Below are 18,674 nucleotides of genomic sequence, written 5' to 3'. Positions count from 1 at the left end.
CCACTTGTGCCCCTACAGTAGAACTTGAGGGGTGAGGGTAAAAGGACCTTCAAATCTCACTGCTAGTGTCTGAAAAGAACCTGCAGGCTATCGATGGCCTTGAATGCTGTCTGCCTCACAGCAGAAAAGGATTCTTCCAGACAGGAGACCAATAAAACTTTGACGAATGTTTCAGTGTCAGTATTAACTACGGAAAACTTAAAATTTGAGAAGAGAGGGCTTTTTAAATTTATTAAACAAATATTACTGCTCCCTTCAGATTGTGATTAAAATTGCTTTAGAAAAACCACCAAAGAGAAGGTAATTTCAAAACCTTCGGACATTTTAAATTTAGTATCTCTCCATTGCTATTTCGTTAAAATATGGTAGAAGCCTGTCTGCAACGTGGCTATTTCTTTGGGAAGGCAGTTCATCATAAAACATACCAAAACACAACATTTACACAGGTGCACGCACGCGCACGCACGCTCTGGCTCAGGTAGTATTATGTTAATTTTAGGGTTCTTCAAAATCTTCTCAGTGTCTTCACAAGGGTAATCAGGATTAACAATCTCAATGCAAACAGTGAAGTGTCTTTTTGCAAGTTAGTACACAGTTTTAAATCTACCTGTTTACAAGTTTCTTCCAAGTTTCCTTCTCCAGGCCCAGAGCAGGTGGAGGCTGACCTAGTGGGGAAATCCTCACCTATTCGACTACGCTGAAGCGGGGACGGACAAACAGGAAAGGGGTAGGGTTTAGTCAGAGACAAGAAGCACGTGCTCAAAACCATGGTTATTGGTAAGCTGTACAGGTATTTGGCTTCTTTTCTAAAGTCATATATATATAGAGAGATTATACAATCTAAAAGTCTATGAATAATAACGGAACAGTAACAGTATCCTTAAGAATAAAAACAGGAACTGCCAGTGTTAAAGCTCCATCATTTGCTAAGTCCTTCATCATCACCACAACCCCTCCTGGAAGTAACAGTGTTCTTGCAAACAGATCAAAATGAGACTTGAGCGAGGCAGTCACATTCAGCTGAGGTTCAAATCTTATTTGATGGTAAAACTCTGAGCTTTTAGATTAGGACATGCTGCCTATGTATAATCAGAGATTTAAATTTTTTTTCAATTAGAAATGTCGACTTTTGAAGGCTATTTATATACTTTTCTCCTGCTCCAGGCAACAGCGTCTTTATCATCTCTAATTTTCTTTGCCATGCCTTTACTTCCTGCCTTTCTCAAAACAACATTTGGGGGCTAATAAATCTGTTAGTTCACTTGACAAAGCAGGTGCTCAGTGTTAGAGAATCACGTATGATACGGAAACATACAGGGATTCTGAACCCTAAAATATAAACATACCATTAAAATTTCTATTGTCATTACCGCATTCCCTTTGCCTGATGGGAAAAAAATGTTCCTAACGCTGGAAAAAATTTGGACCAGCAGCAAAACCAAAGCAACCCTCAAGCAGTAATAGCTGAAGCTACAACAACAAACAGAGCAGTATCTACCTAGGTTTTTATATGCTTTATTGCAGTTGGTCCCCCCAACAGTGCCTAAAGCAAATATCACGATTCCCATTTCATGGATAATAAACAAGGATTCAGAGGTTAAACTACTTGTTCGCACCGCTAAAAAGTAGCAGAGGCAGAAGTCAACAGAGGCCAACTCTAGAATACACTGTATTATCCTAATACAGACACAGTGCATTAAGAAAGGTCTAGTGATTTCTCCAAAGAAGATATACAGGCTGCCAACAAACACATGAAAGGATGCTCAACATCACTAATCATTAGAGAAATGCAAATCAATACTACAATGAGATATCATCTCACACTGGTCAGAATGGCCATCATCAAAAAATCTACAAACAATAAATGCTGGAGAGGGTGTGGAGAAAAGGGAACCCTCTTGCACTGTTGGTGGGATTGTAAATTGATACAGCCACTGTGGAGAACAGTATGGAGGTTCCTTAAAGAACTAAAAATAGAACTACCATAGGACCCAGCAATACCACTACTGGGCATATACCTGAGAAAACCATAATTCAAGAAGAGTCAAGTACCACTACGTTCACTGTAGCTCTGTTTTCAATACCCAGGACATGGAAGCAACCTAAGTGTCCATCGACAGATGAATGGGTAAAGAAGATGTGGCACATATATACAATGGAATATTACTCAGCCATAAAAAGAAACGAAACTGAGTTATTTGTAGTGAGGTGGATGGACCTAGACTCTGTCATACAGAGTGAAGTAAGTCAGAAAGAGAAAAACAAATACCATATGCTAACACACATATATGGAATCTAAAAAAAAAAAAAAAAGATTCTGAAGAACCTAAGGGCAGGACAGGAATAAAGACGCAGACATAGAGAATGGACTTGAGGACACAGGGAGGGGGAACGGTAAGCCGGGATGAAGTGAGAGAGCAGGACAGACATATATACACTACCAAACGTAAGGTAGATAGCTAGTGGGAAGCAGCCTCATAGCACAGGGAGATCAGCTCGGTGCTCTGTGACCACCTAGAGGGGTGGGATAGGGAGGGTGGGAGGGAGACGCAAGAGGGAGGGGATATGGGGATATATGTGTATGTATAGCTGAATTACTTTGTTATACAGCAGAAACTAACACACCATTGTAAAGTAATTATACTCCAATAAAGATGTTAAAAAAAGAAAAAAGAAAGGTCCGGTGTATGTCTGTGTAGTTTGGTCAACACAAGTCTCAGGATTCCCATACTTAAAAAATGGAAAAGGTTACTTTGGGAATAAAGCAGGCCAGTTAAAGCCGGGTGGGGCTTTTCCATCCATCCAAGTCAGTCCCAGCCAGGCAAGCATGCCTCCAGATGACTGACTCGTGTTTTGGTTTAGGTTGTGTTTCCTCCCTCCTCAACATCTTAAATATTCAAACACCCGACTCCCTCTGAGAGGAAACACCCCAGAACACTGACATAAAAAAAGAAACAAAATATCAAAAACACTGAAGTCAGTAAATCAGAGTTTTGTCAGCTTAAAAGGTGTCTAAAGTGGTTTCCCAAACAGGAGATATACAGAGGAGGCGCTGCACTGCCTGCAAACTTCCCGAGTACTGTTTGTATAAAATTAATATTCTCCAAGGAGAGGGCCAATATGAGAGTTTACTGCATAGATTTCAGACTGTAGGGCTCTTCTAGTATTTAGAGTGTAACCTTGCCCTACTCTTAGGACATTAAGTCAGGACACCAACAGGAGAACTTGAAAATCACCAAGATTTCCCTAGCACCTGATACAACCTTTTAATAACTTTGCAAATTACAGGTGAGGCAAAACATATGTCTACATAGAAGAGATAAGCAAGCAAATCTTCAGTGCACTAAATTATCCAGATGAAAATGCTGCCTGTTTTCTTTCCTTGCAGCTTTAAAATAATAGTAATGACATTTAAAATCTTAGAACGGAGTGATATATACCATATCACAATTTCTAAGTATTTTAATTTACTTAGGCACTACATTCATTTAGACAATCTTTAGAACACATCTCAAATTTGTGGGTAAGGCGGGTGCATCACTTACAACAGCATGTACATTTATATAAATATCCAGTGAATGGAACCGCAAAACAGAGCATTTAAATAAAAGCGGCTCTATCTCCAGGAAGGATTCGCCTGTATGGGGCAAAAGAACACGTATTTGAATACTGTGTTTTAACAAGCCTATCCTAGCGAGTGCTCGATGGATACAACTGAAAGCCAAGCAATCAAATCCATGAATATCTTCGAGGATGAAAAAAAAATTTCACCGGGTGCTCAGAATGCAGAGATGCACCTGCTAAAATGAACCTCATTACAATTTGCATAGTTAGGTAAAAAAGCTCCCTTTTCAAGTAAGAGCTAAGGAACTACCGGATAACTAACTATGGAAGACTCATGCCAGGCCGCCGAAAAAGAGACCAAAGCCTTGGTAGGCAGAGCGCTAAGGTGGGCAAGCCTTACAGCCCTCCCCCAGGGTGAGCGGGACTTGCGCGTGTGATAGACTTCACTCCCATAATTACGTTACATGGCAGAAGGGGTTCTGCAGGTATAATTAAAGTCCCTCCCTAATTGGCTGACTTAGTTAAAGGGCAGATTATCCTGTGTGGTGATAATCAGGTGAGCCCTTTTTAAAGAGGCAGAGAGATTAAAATGAGAGTCTCCTGCTGGCTTCATTTTAATTTATCTTTCATTTTTGACGAATAGTTTTGCTGAATAGAGAATTCTTGGTTGACTTTTTTTCCTTCCAGCTGCCTCTGTCCCCATGGTTTCTTTTTTTTTTAATAAATTTATTTATTTATTTTCATTTTTGGCTGCATTGGGTCTTCGTTGCTGCGCACGGGCTTTCTCTAGTTGCGGAGAGTGGGGGCTACTCTTTGTTGCTGTGCGTGGGCTTCTCACTGTGGTGGCTTCTCTGAGCACGGGCTCTAGGTGTGCGGGCTTCAGTAGCTGTGGCGCACGGGCTTCAGTAGTTGTGGCTCACGGGCTCAGTAGTTGTGGCTCGTGGGCTCTAGAGCGCAGGCTCAGTAGTTGTGGCGCACGGGCTTAGTTGCTCCGCGGCATGTGGGATCTCCCCGGACCAGGGCTGGAACCCGTGTGCCCTGCATTGGCAGGCGGAGTCTTAACCACTGCACCAACAGGGAAGCCCCTCCCCCGTGGCTGCTGATGAGCACGCAGCTGTTTGTCTTCTGAGGACCCTGGCTATGCTGAGCTGCTTCCCTCTGCTGTCTTCAGCTTTCAGCAGCTTGATTATGACGTGTCTAGGTATGGGTCTTTTTTTTAAAATCCTACTTGGAGTTTGCTGAGCTTCTTAGATGTGTAAAGTTTTTCATAAAATTTGGGAAGTTTTAGGACATTATTTCTTCAAAAATTCTCCTGCAGGGCTTCCCTGGTGGCACAGTGGTTGAGAGTCCGCCTGCCAATGCAGGGGACACGGGTTCATGCCCCGGTCTGGGAAGACCCCACATGCCGCGGAGCGGCTGGACCCGTGAGCCATGGCCGCTGAGCCTGTGTGTCCGGAGCCTGTGCTCCGCAATGGGAGAGGCCACAACAGTGAGAGGCCCGCGTACCGTACAAAAAAAAAAAAAAAAATTCTCCTGCAGGCTCTGGAGAAGCAAAGTGCCAGGCTGTAGAGAGGACCATGTGATGGGGGTGGAAAGCAGCCTCCACCGGCCGAGAACGCCTCCTGCTGACAGTTGGTAGGAAAACAGGCACCTAGTCCTCACCTGCAAGGAGCTGAATTTGGCCAAGCACCAGGGAGATGGCAGAGAAGCCCAGGTCTCAAGTGAGATCCAAGACCCAGGCCACACCTTGACTTCAGTCTGGGAAGGCTCTGAGCAGAGAATCCAACTGTGAGATCATAAATTTGTGCCGTTTCAAGCTGCTAAGTTTGTGGTGATTTGTTATGCAATAGAAAAAGAATACAGAAGCCACAGGAGGAGAACTTCCAAGGCTCTGGTTTTGAACATGATGGCTTCAAAATGTTACTTGAAATTAGGTCATTTCTCTTTGGGTATTTATCATTCATTAATTCACTGAAAATACTTACTAAATGCCTACTTTGTTTTTACAGGTTTTGTGCTAGGTGCTGAGCATGCAGGGGGAACAAAAGCAGAGAGGTGGAGGAGGCCCGGGGAACAGCAGGGCCAGGCCTGGCCCTGAAGACACCCAGGGCCCAGCCTGGGTCCCAAGAGAATTAGCGGCAACCAGGTCAAGACTATGTCAGCAGCTTGCATGCCTGAGGTTCAGTCCCAGGGGAACGGTCTTAACTGATGGGCCTCAACACTGCATTAAAGATCAGCCAAGAGTGGAAGGAGCCCCGACCAGACACAGAGCAACGTCCACGCTCCACTCTGTACCAGTGAAGTCAAGTGACTTCGGGGAGAGCACAGCAATCTGGGTTAGTTTTCATTGCAGCCAGGACTGAGAACCACTGACGTAAAGCTTTTCAGCTTCCTCTGAGGGGCCGGGATTACTGTCCCGGAGGCCAGGTTTGACCTCAGCCTGAAGGTGGGGCGTTTGGCAGTCCTCACGATGGGGGAAGGGCAGACACTGGAGGCAGTGTTTAGATGCCCCAGGCTAGATAACTCAAGGAAAACATCCCTCTAGAGTCCTGATTAGAAAAGTTAGGACAATAAATCCGAGTTCAAATGTTTAATGTGCATGTCCAGAGAGAGTAGCTATCATGACCAAAGCTGGCTGTTCCCATACAGGCCCTAATCATGATAACGTGCTTGTCTAAAACATCTTCCAGCCCCATGGGAGGGAACACTTCAGTAACCTTCAATTACAAAAACACAGACTCATATAGACACTCGTATGCAACGTGTTATGACTAAAGATAGGAAGCTGCACTTGGGCACTTGTATTTCTTGGTTGATCTGTGACTTTGAAAACTGTAACACAAATATCTGACGTTCCAATCAACCAAATCATACCACCACCTCCCAGTGTGCCTCCCAAGTCCCAAAGAGGCTTAATGGTTAAATTAAAGGTTGCCAGTGAAATGCTCTTTCAATAAATATTGAAACATTTTACAAACAGATCATAAATCAAAAATATTATTTACTATTAGAACAGTAATTTTGAATGAGTGCTTTAATAAAATTCATCCTTGTTTCTTTGACCTTGGACAACTTAGTTTATTACTGTACAATGGCTGGAGAATTACATTGGCTGTGACCCTCCCAAAGAAACCCTGCAGGTGGTTCTTTGGTTCCCTTCCTTGGATTCCGTTAGAGCAGGAGCTAGGTGTTCAGGGGCATTTGGAACCACAACAACCTTGCTAACTACCTCTTGGAATCATCCTTAACCCTGCCTCGATCCAAGTGGTCCACGTTACCAACTCTACCCCAAGGCCAAAGGACTATTTTGGCACGGACGGCGGTGGAAGGAGTATACTACGGGGGAAAAAGAAAAGAAAAAAAAATGCAAGGTTCATGATTACACACAAATAACCCAAATCAAGTACTTTGAGTCTGAAACCAGAACGAAGAAATCTGGTTTTGAACAGTAACTTGGAAAGGCTGGCTTGTTTATATATAAAGTTAAAGAACAGTGGCCATGTGTGAAACTCAAGTGTAGAAGGACAGGACACTGACAGGAAGAGAATAACAGAAACAACAGAGAGAGTGATAACTCCCACTTCCTGTGTGCTTATAACCTGTCAGGAATGGATCATGCTTTTAACATATATGAATTCATCTTCACAGGAGTCCTAAGGCAGAATACTACCTAAGAATAGAAATAACAGGGCCCCGTGCTCCCTCCACTGTGTTATATATGCCTTTCAACATGCCATTTCAGAAGAAAATAGCAAATATTTCTCTTCAGGTGACTGAAAAAAAAAAAAAAAAAAGCAACGACACAACATCTTGGTATCAGGGTGTCTCCCATGATACAAGATTTCAGATTTTCATTTTGATCTTCGAAGGCTGCAACCAGACAGAGCTGGAGGGACAGAAGCAGAGCCTTGGCTTCCTAGAGAAGGAGCGATAGTGGTTTGCGTGTAGGCTGGTGGGTGGCCTACAAGGTCCCGTCAATGCCTCTTCATGACGCGTGCCTAAGGACATACCTTTCTCACGTCTGAACTCTTTGGCTCTGTCGTCCAGGTTATAATTCTAGACACAGCAAGCCTCGTCTCACTGGAGTTTATGAAATCTGTTGGGTCCATCTGCCTAGCGAGAGACTCGATGTACTTCAGGATGGCAACTTTGACCTGAAAGATCCAGCAATTATGAACAGTATAGGTACACTTTACAAATCTTTGAACAGAACTCTTAACTGGTGCTCAGAGAAAAGTACACACTACTGAGGGGACACCGCCTTTCTCCTGGATTTATGTCCCTACACGCAGGGGCCTCCAGCAGGGAAAAAGCATGAGATGACTGACAGGGAAGCCTGGGAACAGAAGGGAGGCCTGCAGCCTAATCCTCCTCACAGACGCCGCAAGACACGTGCCGGGCGGGAGCCCCCGCTGGGATGAGGGGTGGAGGCACCAGGGGGACCTCCAAGCTCTGCCACTGACCGCGGGGCAAGTACAGCTCTGTGTGAGTTTTATTTTTCAGCCACTCGAGGCCAGGTCTTGCAAGGCAGCACTGAAGGTAATTCAAGCTGATAATTCTGCTCTAACTTCCCCACCGAGGTCTCACTTGGTTTGGACCTCAGGAGAAAAGGGTTATTATTTATTGGGCCTCTCCTAAAAACCTCAGCAAAATTAGTGATCAAAGAACAGACAATGGACCTGATGCCATTCAAAGGAGCACATCTTCCTTCAAATACCATTAGTTCGTTCTTATAGGTATGATGTTTATAAAACATGTCACAATTCATTTTTCATGTGTTACGATGTTAATATTAAAAACATTCTAATAAGATACCTATTTTAACACATCAAAATTCTCTACATTAAATATTAATGTGAAACACTGTAATAATGCCCAAATGTTGGTAAGGATGTGGAACAACTGGAGTTCTCAGACACCGCTGGTAGGAATATAATCTGATATAACCATTTCGGCAGTTTAAAATAAAGTTAAGCATGTCCCTACCCAATAAACCAGCAACTTCTCTACTATGTACTGAACGAAGAGAAATGGAAACATGTTGCTCACAGCAGATTTACTCACAATAGTGAAATACGAGTCATGTATAAACAAGTATATTTTAAGCAAATTTGACTTCTAGAGGTTGAACTATAGTGACAAATAGTTACCGACCTTGAGGTTAGGAGTTTGGGTTTGATCCACAATAAATCTCATCAAAATGTTAAACTGCTGGTCAAATGGAAAGGAGTCCCTAGGTTTAAAAAAAAAAAAAGTATTTTAAAAGAAAGACTTATTACAAAAAACAATGTAAAATCATATAAGAAACAAAAATACACTATTACGGATTCCTCTAACATATGTAAAAAGCAAGCATGTTTATATATTTTAAATATTACTTTTCATTTTATGTAAATACTAAAGTAATACACATTACATAGAAAACTTATTTATTTTGTTTTGTTTTTTGGTTTTTGTTTGGCTGCAACGCATGGCACATGGGATCTTAGTTCCCGGACCAGAGATGGAACCCGGGCCCGGCACTTGAGAGCGCCGAGTCCTAACCACCAGACCGCCAGGGAGTTCCCTAGAAAATTTAGAAAAAGTCCCGAAACACATAAACTGAGCAATGAATGCCTGCTTGCCTTCTTGCCAGGTACCTTTCGGAATACTGCTCACATGAGAAACACTTCCATCGCCCAAACCTAACTTTTACATCCCAAAGAGCCTGCTTGCAGCTGCCCTTGCTGAAGCTGCCTGCACAGTTCCTGGGGTCCTCGCCCGTGAGCTGGCTTTGTGTGGTCACCACAGAAGAGCGCCCGTGGGACACGCACCCAGGAACACCCCTCTCCAGCTACAGACACACACAGGACTGGGACCCTAGGAGCCCCACTCCGGCTCCGCTTCTTGCCTGCGACTCATCTCTTTTCTCCTGGTCCTCTCACATTTTTGATCCAACTGAGTAACCCTGAGGGCTCCTGGCAAGTGAAAGTCAGTGCCCTCTCCCTTAAAAAGCCACAATTACTAGTACGAGTTTAAAATTGCCTGAAGGAGCCCCTGTGCCTGATGCAGATGTCCCTTCCATGCTAACAGGAAAGATAATGCAATGCGAAGATCTATTCCAGTTGAGGCTGAGTGACTGCATCGCTTTCTTTTAGACTCCCTTAGAGACCATTCTCAGTGTACGGAAGGATAGTAGAAAGAAAAGGGACGCAGGTTCGAATCTTTCAGCTTACAGGACTGATCTGAAACTTAAATGAAATAATACAAGAAAAACATAAAGTGTGTGGCACATCCTAGTTACTAGTAGTACCACCATCATAATTACTAATAAAAAGTCAACTTGACCAACAGCACATCCTTCTCTCCCACATCTATTTGTATCCAGGAAGCTCTGAGGACCACCTCTGGAAGCAAAGCGCATCTTAGTATATATGATTTAAGTGACTCATACTGGCCACACAACAAAGAAGCAAACAAACCACACGCAGAACACCTCTCCTTTCTTCTACAGCAAAGGGAGGATGGAGAATACATCTGAGTAATGGGTGTATTTAAGCTGGAGCTGCGCCCTGCTGTCGAGTGCAGCCAAAGGAAAGGAAACTGAGGCAGATTCACAATCAGGTCTATCACCTGAGGAACAGCTCTCAGCCACCACTGAGACACCCCCGGTACTCACAATCCTAGATAAGCTGAAAGAGCTAAACATCTCAGCTGCCGAGAAAAAGGGACACATGCTTTAGGGACCTAGGCCAGGGAATTCCCCAGAAGAGGGTTCTTAAAGGAATGAGGCATCCAGGAAAACTAACAGCAGGGCACAATTATTTCCCTTAATCACCAAAGATCAGAAATATAATCGTAATAGTTCCATCATCCCTAAAAATCTGAAATGGATCTTCTGTCATTCGTAAATTCACCTAAATTAAGGAAGCAATCTACAGGCTAAAGTCTGGCTTATAAATGTTTTCCTTGGCTTTCACAGTGTCATTTAAAAAAATATGTATCTTGAAATATGTTGCCTTAATCCACATTTCTGACCTTTCTTGAAAAGCCTGGACCACTGGGCCCACATCCCCTGTGACCACAACTCACCACAGCTCCCCAGCCTCTCGCGTAACCGCCCTGCTGTTTACATTGCTCGTGTATCATCAGCTGCATCAGCTCAGCCCCTCCAGTCAACCTCTGGCCAAACTGTGAGGAATCCACTGGTGTAAAGGACTGTCCCCCAACTGCACTACACTTAGTCACCCACAGGAGGGGTGGTGCCTGAAAGCCTTACTGCAAATACAGTACGTTACACTGAGTTCACTGAAAATCTAAAGGGAAATCTACTTGGATAATAAAATTCTATAGCAGCACAAATTACACAGATCTTCGGGGTCGGGGACCAAAAAAAAGCTGGCATCACAGTGTAGAGGAACAAATGTAGTCTCGGCAGCCAGAGACATCTAACAGATGCAAGCGCAGGGGACAATGCCGGGGCAGTGTGATGCCCTCCACACTCTCCCGCAGGCCAGCTGGCGACCACAGGACACACAACAGAGTGACAACCGGCTCTCCTGGATGCTGGCTCCCGGGCTGCCACGAGCAGGAAGTGGGGCTCCGGGTGTGTCAAGTTACTCTCTGTTTCCTAATTTTATAATGAAATGAGAAAGGTCCTTCCATTTTGACAGTTCTATGATACCTACTCACATCCCAGTTTGCAGTAACGTGTCATATAAAAGTTACTACGCTGATGATGATTTTCTGAGTGACCTGGAGACATCTGTTTATTCTTTTAAAAATTCAGCAATCTGGTCTTCCCTGGTGGCGCAGTGGTTGGGAGTCAGCCTGCCGATGCAGGGGACACGGGTTCGTGCCCCGGTCCGGGAAGATCCCACAGGCCACGGAGCGGCTGGGCCCGTGAGCCATGGCCGCTGAGCCTGCGCGTCCGGAGCCTGTGCTCCGCAACGGGAGAGGCCACAGCAGTGAGAGGCCCACGTACCACAAAAAAAAAAAAAAAAAAAATCAGCAATCTGACACATTCCCCTCTGTCATCCACCAAATCACAACCAAGACATTACTGCGAACCGTCTTCTGAGATCATTCAATTTCTATCGCTCGTGGGTCGAGGATTTACTACCGCACAGGCGAAGATCAGAAGTTTGTTTCCAAACAATAACGGCACAGACTCAGTTTTTTTTACACTTTTTCTGAGTCTCAGTAGCTTTTCTTTTCTCATAAAGGCCAGATGGGCTAAAAATATTGTAAGTGTGTTATCATCTCTAGCCAATAAACTGTTAAGAGAAACTACTCCTGGATGAACAGGAACCCTACACCACACATGAACAGAAAAATTTCTAGCGTGCCTTACAAGAGGTTGAAGTCGTAAAAATACTGGGGTCTTCAGAAGGATGCTCATAAATATTCTAAAGTGTTTTTTAAAGAGAAGAGAATCAATTCTCAATGTTTTTTTTCTTTTTTTTACATTTGCCTTAGGCATTCACAAAAATAATGTCAACTCAAAGGAAGATATGGGCATTTCATCTCATGGACTGTTGGGATATTTCAACATATATGTTAAGAGAATGTGGGAATTAAGTAAGAAAGTAGATATTCAAGTGGGTGACAAAAGCCACAGGTAACAAAATGACAAGAAACCACCTACAAAGACTCTCGTAGTATCAAAATGTTCTAGTGCCCCCGCCCCACCAGTAGACATTTTCCCAAAGAGGACATACAAATGGCCAACAAGTACATGAAAAGGTGCTCAACATCACTAATTATTAGAAAAATGCAAATAAAAACTACAATGAGGTATCACCTCACACCTGTTTGAATGGCCATCATCAAAAAGACAAGAGATAACAAATGCTAGTGGGAATGTAAATTGGTGCAGCTGCTATGGAAAACGGTATGGAGGTTCCACAAAAAAATTAGAACTAGCAAATTCCCTGGTGGCCTATCGGTTAGGACGTGGCACTTTCACTGCTGTGGCCCACGTTCAACCCCTGGTCAGGGAACTGAGACCCTGCAAGCCACGTGGCACAGCCAAAAAAAAAAAAAAAAAATTAGAATTACCATATGAGCCAGCAACCCCACTGCTAGGTATATATCCAAAGGAAATAAAATCAGTATCTCAAAGAGATATCTGACCCCATATTCACTGCAGCACTATTCACAACAGCCAAGACATGGAAACAACCTAAGTGTGTTGATGGATGAACAGATAAAGAAAATGTGGTGTACGTATAAATGGAATATAACTCAGTCATAAAAGAGAAGGAAATCATGCCATTTGTGACAACATGGATGAAACTTGAGGGCATCGTGCTAAGTGAAATAAGCCAAATAGAGAAAGACAAATACTGCATAACACTTATATGTGGAATCTAAAAAAAAAAAAAAAAAAAAAGTCAAACCCATAGAAACAAACAGTAGAATGGTGGTTGCCAGAGCCTAGTGGGGTGAGGGAAATGGGGAGATGTTGGTCAAAGGGTACAAACTTCCCGTTACAGTTATAACACTTGCTAAGAGAACATATCTTGACTGCTTTTTACCACATAAGCAACAAAAAAATGGTAATTATGTGAGGTGAAGGATGTATTAACTGACACTGCAGTAATCATTTAGCAATATATACATGTATCAAATCCTCACATTATACACTTAAAACTCACACAATGTTGTATGTCAGTTTTATCTCAAAAGCTGGGAAAAAATGATCTTGCCCCCAAGCACTTGCCTTGTGACATCGAGAGCCTTCTGAACTTTCGCTTGCACAGATCCAAGCAAATCTGCTCCCATTTTCTTAAGCAATTGTGTGAGAAGAACAAAAAGCCAGTCTTGCAAGTCATCCTTATGAATTATTATAAAATCCACAAGAGTCTCCAAAAACATACTGAAAACCTAGACACAAATGGAAACCAAGTATTTCACATATTTAATTCATGATTTCCTCCCAAGTCTCCAAAATGATAAAAATGCCCATCTTGGCTTTGTCCAGAATCGTAACTGGGGTTGACACTGTCCACAACTGGACGTGGCATAGGTGGCAAACACAGTAACAAGAACAGATAAAGGAAAAGGGGTCGGAACTTACTCTCTGGTGTGAATTCCACCGCAAACCAGGCCATGCAACGAAACAGATTCCACGTTAGTCCACAGTGAAGTCATACAAGTTTCATGCAGTTTCTTAAAAGGCCTGAAAAGGCTACAAACTGACGAAATAACTCTCCCCTCCCTCTACGTGCCTTTAAAATTCAGTACAGAGAGAAATTAACTTTGCTGAAAATACGAGTCTAATCTTGGAGGTCTTTCTTTTTTTTCCTTTCCTTTCCTTTCCTTTCCTTCCTTCCTTCCTCCCTCCCTCTCTCCCTCTTTCTTTCCTTTCTCTCTCCCTCTTTTTCTTTAAAATACCTTTTAACCATCATAATTCTATACGATTATTGCTCATTACCTAGCATTCAATAAAAACTATTACAGGATGAAGGGGAAAAAAAACTTGTATATGTATTGCTTTTCATTTCAGTCATCTATTTTGATGTATGCCCGTTCAGGTATTATAAAGTATTATCTTTATGAAAAGATATTATAAAAGCCATAGCAATCTTTATAAAAGATTATGGCTTGGGATGGAAGACACCGACAGTTGCATTAATCCTCACGCCACTGTGTGATCATCAGTGCTCCCTACGGTGCGACAGAGCTCATGGCGGATCACCCCGGAACCAGTCTCAGAGAGGTTAGCGGTGGCACTGTGCACCCTACTTGTAAATGAGTCCTGCTCTCCTGGGACAAGCTGGCTATCACAGACCTACTCAGTTCTAGCTCAGCAACTATGAACCACCAGGGGTCTCCCGTGAGACAGCTCAGAAAGAAGTCAATGAGCCCCAGCTGTGGGATTCCTGGCTTAGCACAAAGGCAGCTAGCAAATATTTACTAAACTGAGACCTGCAAACTCACTGTACAAGAGCTTTCTGATGGAAACAAATTTCCTTCTTTATCCTCACATTCTGGTTCTGAATCAGCAATCTAGAGGTGACAGGTAATAGAAATGTCATCAATGTCCAAATCCGTCTAATATCCCTTACGCTATACATCTTATGAACCTTATGCTTCAAATCTTACTGCTTTGAATACTACCTTAGAGAAAACCTTGATAATTATATCTTTGGATATCTACCTGGCCCTCAAACTCAACGTTTCTTGGGTTTTATTAATACTGTGAATGTCAACCTTGCTGTGAGTGAGGGTCATAACAGGAATTTTAAGACATGCTTTAAGACCAATACTGAGGAGAACTGTTGCCCCCGCCCCAAAAAGGAGCACCCCTGCATTCATTCTCCTAGGCTCCCGTGAGCATTTCAAAAGGCAGGGAGGGGTCCTGTGTGGTTTTCTGTATCCCTAGCCCAGAGTGGGTGCTCAGTAAATGCTGAATGACTGCACGGGTGGATGGATGATTGACACGGTTCACGGACAATTCCTGTGAGGACGACAGTGTAGGAAAAGAAGGGGAATCACAGTAACTGGCTAGACTTTCTGGCCACCACAGGTTTCTTTCTCCCAGGAGGATTCAGAAGAGACCACTTTTACTAGGAAAATGATAGTGTAAGACACTTAAGTCTTGCACATCAAGCATTTAAGATTTGCTGGTGCTGATTTCTGGTTCCCTCAATTTCTACTTTAGTTTCTGTCCTTCACCCTTTAACTTTCCCGATACCTTCATTCCTGTTTTTTCTTTCTCTAAAACCACTGAACAGCAACAGCCTGCCAAGGCTTCCTCCCAAACAATGGTATTTATTGACAATCTAGACTCAAGTGAACTTTTGTCAAGGGTCCCGCTCTCAGCTCCACTCCTAGAGAGGGCCTGTCCCTCACTCCTGGGTGCTCTCCCCTCAGCAGGGAGTCCTTGTCAAAAGGCAGTCCTCCTCTGGTCCCCAGGAGGTGTAGGCACCAGCTAAGTGACCACCATCCAGCAAATTCTTAGAGGCGGCAATTCTATTGGTGTCTGGAGAAATACTTAATGTGGTTCTTCAGTAAATCCATTTTATAAATGCTTCCATTTGTCTATCTTGTCCCATATAGACAAATTCTACATGGGTACCCCCCAAAAAAAAAAATTTACATAACTTGATTATTTTCTTCACTACTGTAACTTTTTTCAGGAAGGCATTATATGATAGTACACTGTTACATCCTAGCACACAGCCCACCATTTGGCTAAGTATGCGAAAATATTTGCTGAATAAGTAAAAGACTACATCTCGTTCTCTCCACAGTAACCCTTACTTGAAACACACTTTATTTAACTTGATGTTGTATGGACATTGGAAGTTTCTAAGAATTCCGTTTTCAGAAGCCATAACAAACTAGTGCTGAAATTGGGGTTCAGTCTGTAAGGTCTACACTGTGCTGCAGGGCTGGTATCCCACTCTGAAGTCGTGTATTATGCAGCCCACACAGACATGCAGAGAGGAACACAAGTGGGCAGGCTCCCCAGACCTTACCTTGCTGTGAGGGTCAGCAAACATTCGGGTGAAAATCTCACACAATCTTTTCAACTCCACCCGACTAGAGGGAACAAAATAGAAATAAATAAATTTAATATTTAATAAGCCAATACTGAAATTAGTTACAGCTTCTCGAAATCCTTTTATTTCATTCCACTACATAGGCTTTATATAATTTTTATATAACAAAGTCCTTTCTTCACAAATCAATTATCTAAATTTTAATTTATGATGGAACTGCATAGGAATAAAAAAATCATGATCGTTTCGCTCTCATTCTAAAATGAAACTGAATCTCAGAGCGTGATCACCTGAGTTCACACATGTGGGCGTGGCAAAGCCATGAGCCACATCCTGCTCACCTCGTTGCAGGTGTGTTTCCACCACCACAGATGAAAGGCAATGGGATCAACTAGGAAAAGCATGTGCTTCGGGGTCAGACAGACCTGGATTTTAATCTCAGTCCTGCTAGAGCCAAAGTACTCTGATACCTTTGTATCCATTTCAGTGAACCAAGCGGCTGCTAAAAGGATTAAAGAACACACCCTACCTGCAACTGTGCCTGAGACAAGCAAACACGCATTTCACGTGCCCCTGTGACTTTTCTTACCCTGAACTGTATTACTGAATCCCATTTCTACTTCGAGGTTTCATGAGAAAGATTCACCTTCTTCCCCAAATCATCCCTCTCAGGTTGGGTGATCTTTTAACACTGCTAACAATGAAATCTAGATCAGACCAACGCTAATCAACAGATTTCTAGAGATTATTCAATGGATACTTGGTGAACACTAAGAATCAAGAAACTGGGGCCGTGAGAACTGAGCAGATTCTTGACGGATAATGACAGCAAATCCTTTTTTCTGTTTTTTCACAGGTCACTAGAGCACCAGAGAGGACCTGCACTTCAGAGCGCACGTGGCGAAACTTCTCCTGCCGCATGCACAGAAGAGAACAAGGGGGGGTGGGGGGTGGGGAGGGAAGACGGCAGGAAGGAATAAAGCAGGGGCCAGACTGGCTGGACAGCCGCGCCTGAAGCGCAGTGATTCGTCAGTCAATGCTCCCACGGCTTTGCGGAGCCATCCATGACCATAGACACTTATCCAGTCTCACCATACAGCTTTAAAAAAAGTTACCCGAAGAATATGATAGAGTGTAGTTCAAACATCTCTGTAATTTTGAGATTCATCTTATAAGCAATGACCTATTAGTATTGTCATGGTTTAATAAGCAGCATGTCTTCTCAGATATAAAATAATGGTGTGTCAGTGGTGCCTTAGATTTGAGGAAATATGGTATAAACACATATTTTTGGTATATGTAATACATGCTCATTTTAGAAAATTTATGAAAGACAGAAACAAAGAAAAAAGCAAAAATAATCAATTCTAAAGCTAAAGAGTACTTTAGAGTACCCTATTTGAGTATCTCTTTACTCTGCATATTTATAAACTATACCTACGCCGATGTGTATCAAAACATTTTAGACTGAGGCTGGTATCATTTTATCCATGACTCTAAAGTGTAATAAACCGTACCAACCTGCAGACTTGTTTTACTTTTGACCTAAATTGCAAGCTGTACTGAGATTTCTCAAATAACACCTAATAGACAAGTGTAAGCCATAGGGAACCAAATGCTTTCTAAACCTAATCAGTTACAAAGTGTTTGCCGGATATTTCAAATTCTCCGGAAGGCAAGGACCACGACTCAGCCCTCCCAGCACCTTTAGTGCCTGCCCCAGCGGCTGGAATTCCGTTAAGAACTCCCGAGAGGACGGGAGCCCGGGTAGGGCCCCGGGAGTGCAACACGGGACTCAGCCTGAGCTCACGAGCCTGGCCTCCCGCCCTCACCTCAGTGTTCTCTGGCTCTTCAGCAGGTTCTGCAGGCCCAGGAGCCCCTCCTTCCGCTCGGACCAGTTGGAGCTGGCGCAGTGGTTGAGCACCTCGGCCACATCCTCGGTCTGGCGCAGGTAGTGGGGGATGCCCCCGTTCCGGGAGCTGTACGAGCGCTCGGAGCACACGCTGGACGCGTCGCTGTTGGCGTCGTCGTCAGAATACATCCCGTACGGCTCATACCTCCTCCTCACGGGCTTCTTCTGCCAGATCCAAGGACGGGTCGGGGGAGACAGGGACAGGTGACGTGAGTCTCACCAAACAAAACCAACGACAAAGCGCTAAACGTAGACACACACACAGGCGCATGCACCGCCCTTTCCCTGCGCTTACAGATGAGGGGAGTAAAAACAGAAAAGCAGACGTAGGGTGAGTAACAAGCAGAGCAACCCACAGCAGAGAGGAAAGAGCATGATCTCTAGCGCGGTGCGTGGCCTTCTCAGTAAGACAGACTGGCCGTGTGACTTCAGAAAGCCTCCTCATCTGTCTGCTTCAGTTTCCCCATCTTTGAGATGACAGTGATTATCCTTCTCACAGGCTTGTTGTCAGGATTAAGTGGAATTACGTGTTAAACAGCCCGGCTCGGCACCTGACGCGCTGTAAGTATGAGAGCCCACTAGCCCCTTCCCAATCAAAAGCAATCTATCTTGAGCATGGTCTGTGAGTACATTTGTTTGAATGTTCATGCTTCCTTAAGAACGTCTGACACTGCAGTGGCAGTGGCAGAGTGTCCTACATAAAAGGA

At 43.6% G+C, this 18,674-nt stretch overlaps 1 protein-coding gene across 3 annotated transcripts in view; it reads right to left on the bottom strand.

Annotated features, from left to right (window-relative positions):
• The window catches only part of CLASP1 (cytoplasmic linker associated protein 1), a 268,761-nt gene that overhangs the window by 50,635 nt on the left and 199,452 nt on the right, over window positions 1-18,674 (bottom strand). For all 3 annotated transcript variants that reach the window (XM_081241674.1, XM_081241676.1, XM_081241675.1), the window contains 5 exons: window positions 17,888-18,132; window positions 16,032-16,095; window positions 13,268-13,431; window positions 8,719-8,797; window positions 7,575-7,718 (listed from right to left, as the gene is read on the bottom strand). In XM_081241674.1, the coding sequence (XP_081097800.1) occupies window positions 7,575-7,718; window positions 8,719-8,797; window positions 13,268-13,431; window positions 16,032-16,095; window positions 17,888-18,132 (696 nt within the window). The remainder of the gene's footprint in view (window positions 1-7,574; window positions 7,719-8,718; window positions 8,798-13,267; window positions 13,432-16,031; window positions 16,096-17,887; window positions 18,133-18,674) is intronic.

Source organism: Mesoplodon bidens (genome assembly GCF_964165515.1).
Source record: "Mesoplodon bidens genome assembly, chromosome: 8".
In the NCBI taxonomy this organism is placed as follows: domain Eukaryota; kingdom Metazoa; phylum Chordata; class Mammalia; order Artiodactyla; family Ziphiidae; genus Mesoplodon; species Mesoplodon bidens.
The sequence above is the reverse complement of the archived record's forward strand: the minus strand, read 5'-3'. Positions and strand labels throughout refer to the sequence as shown.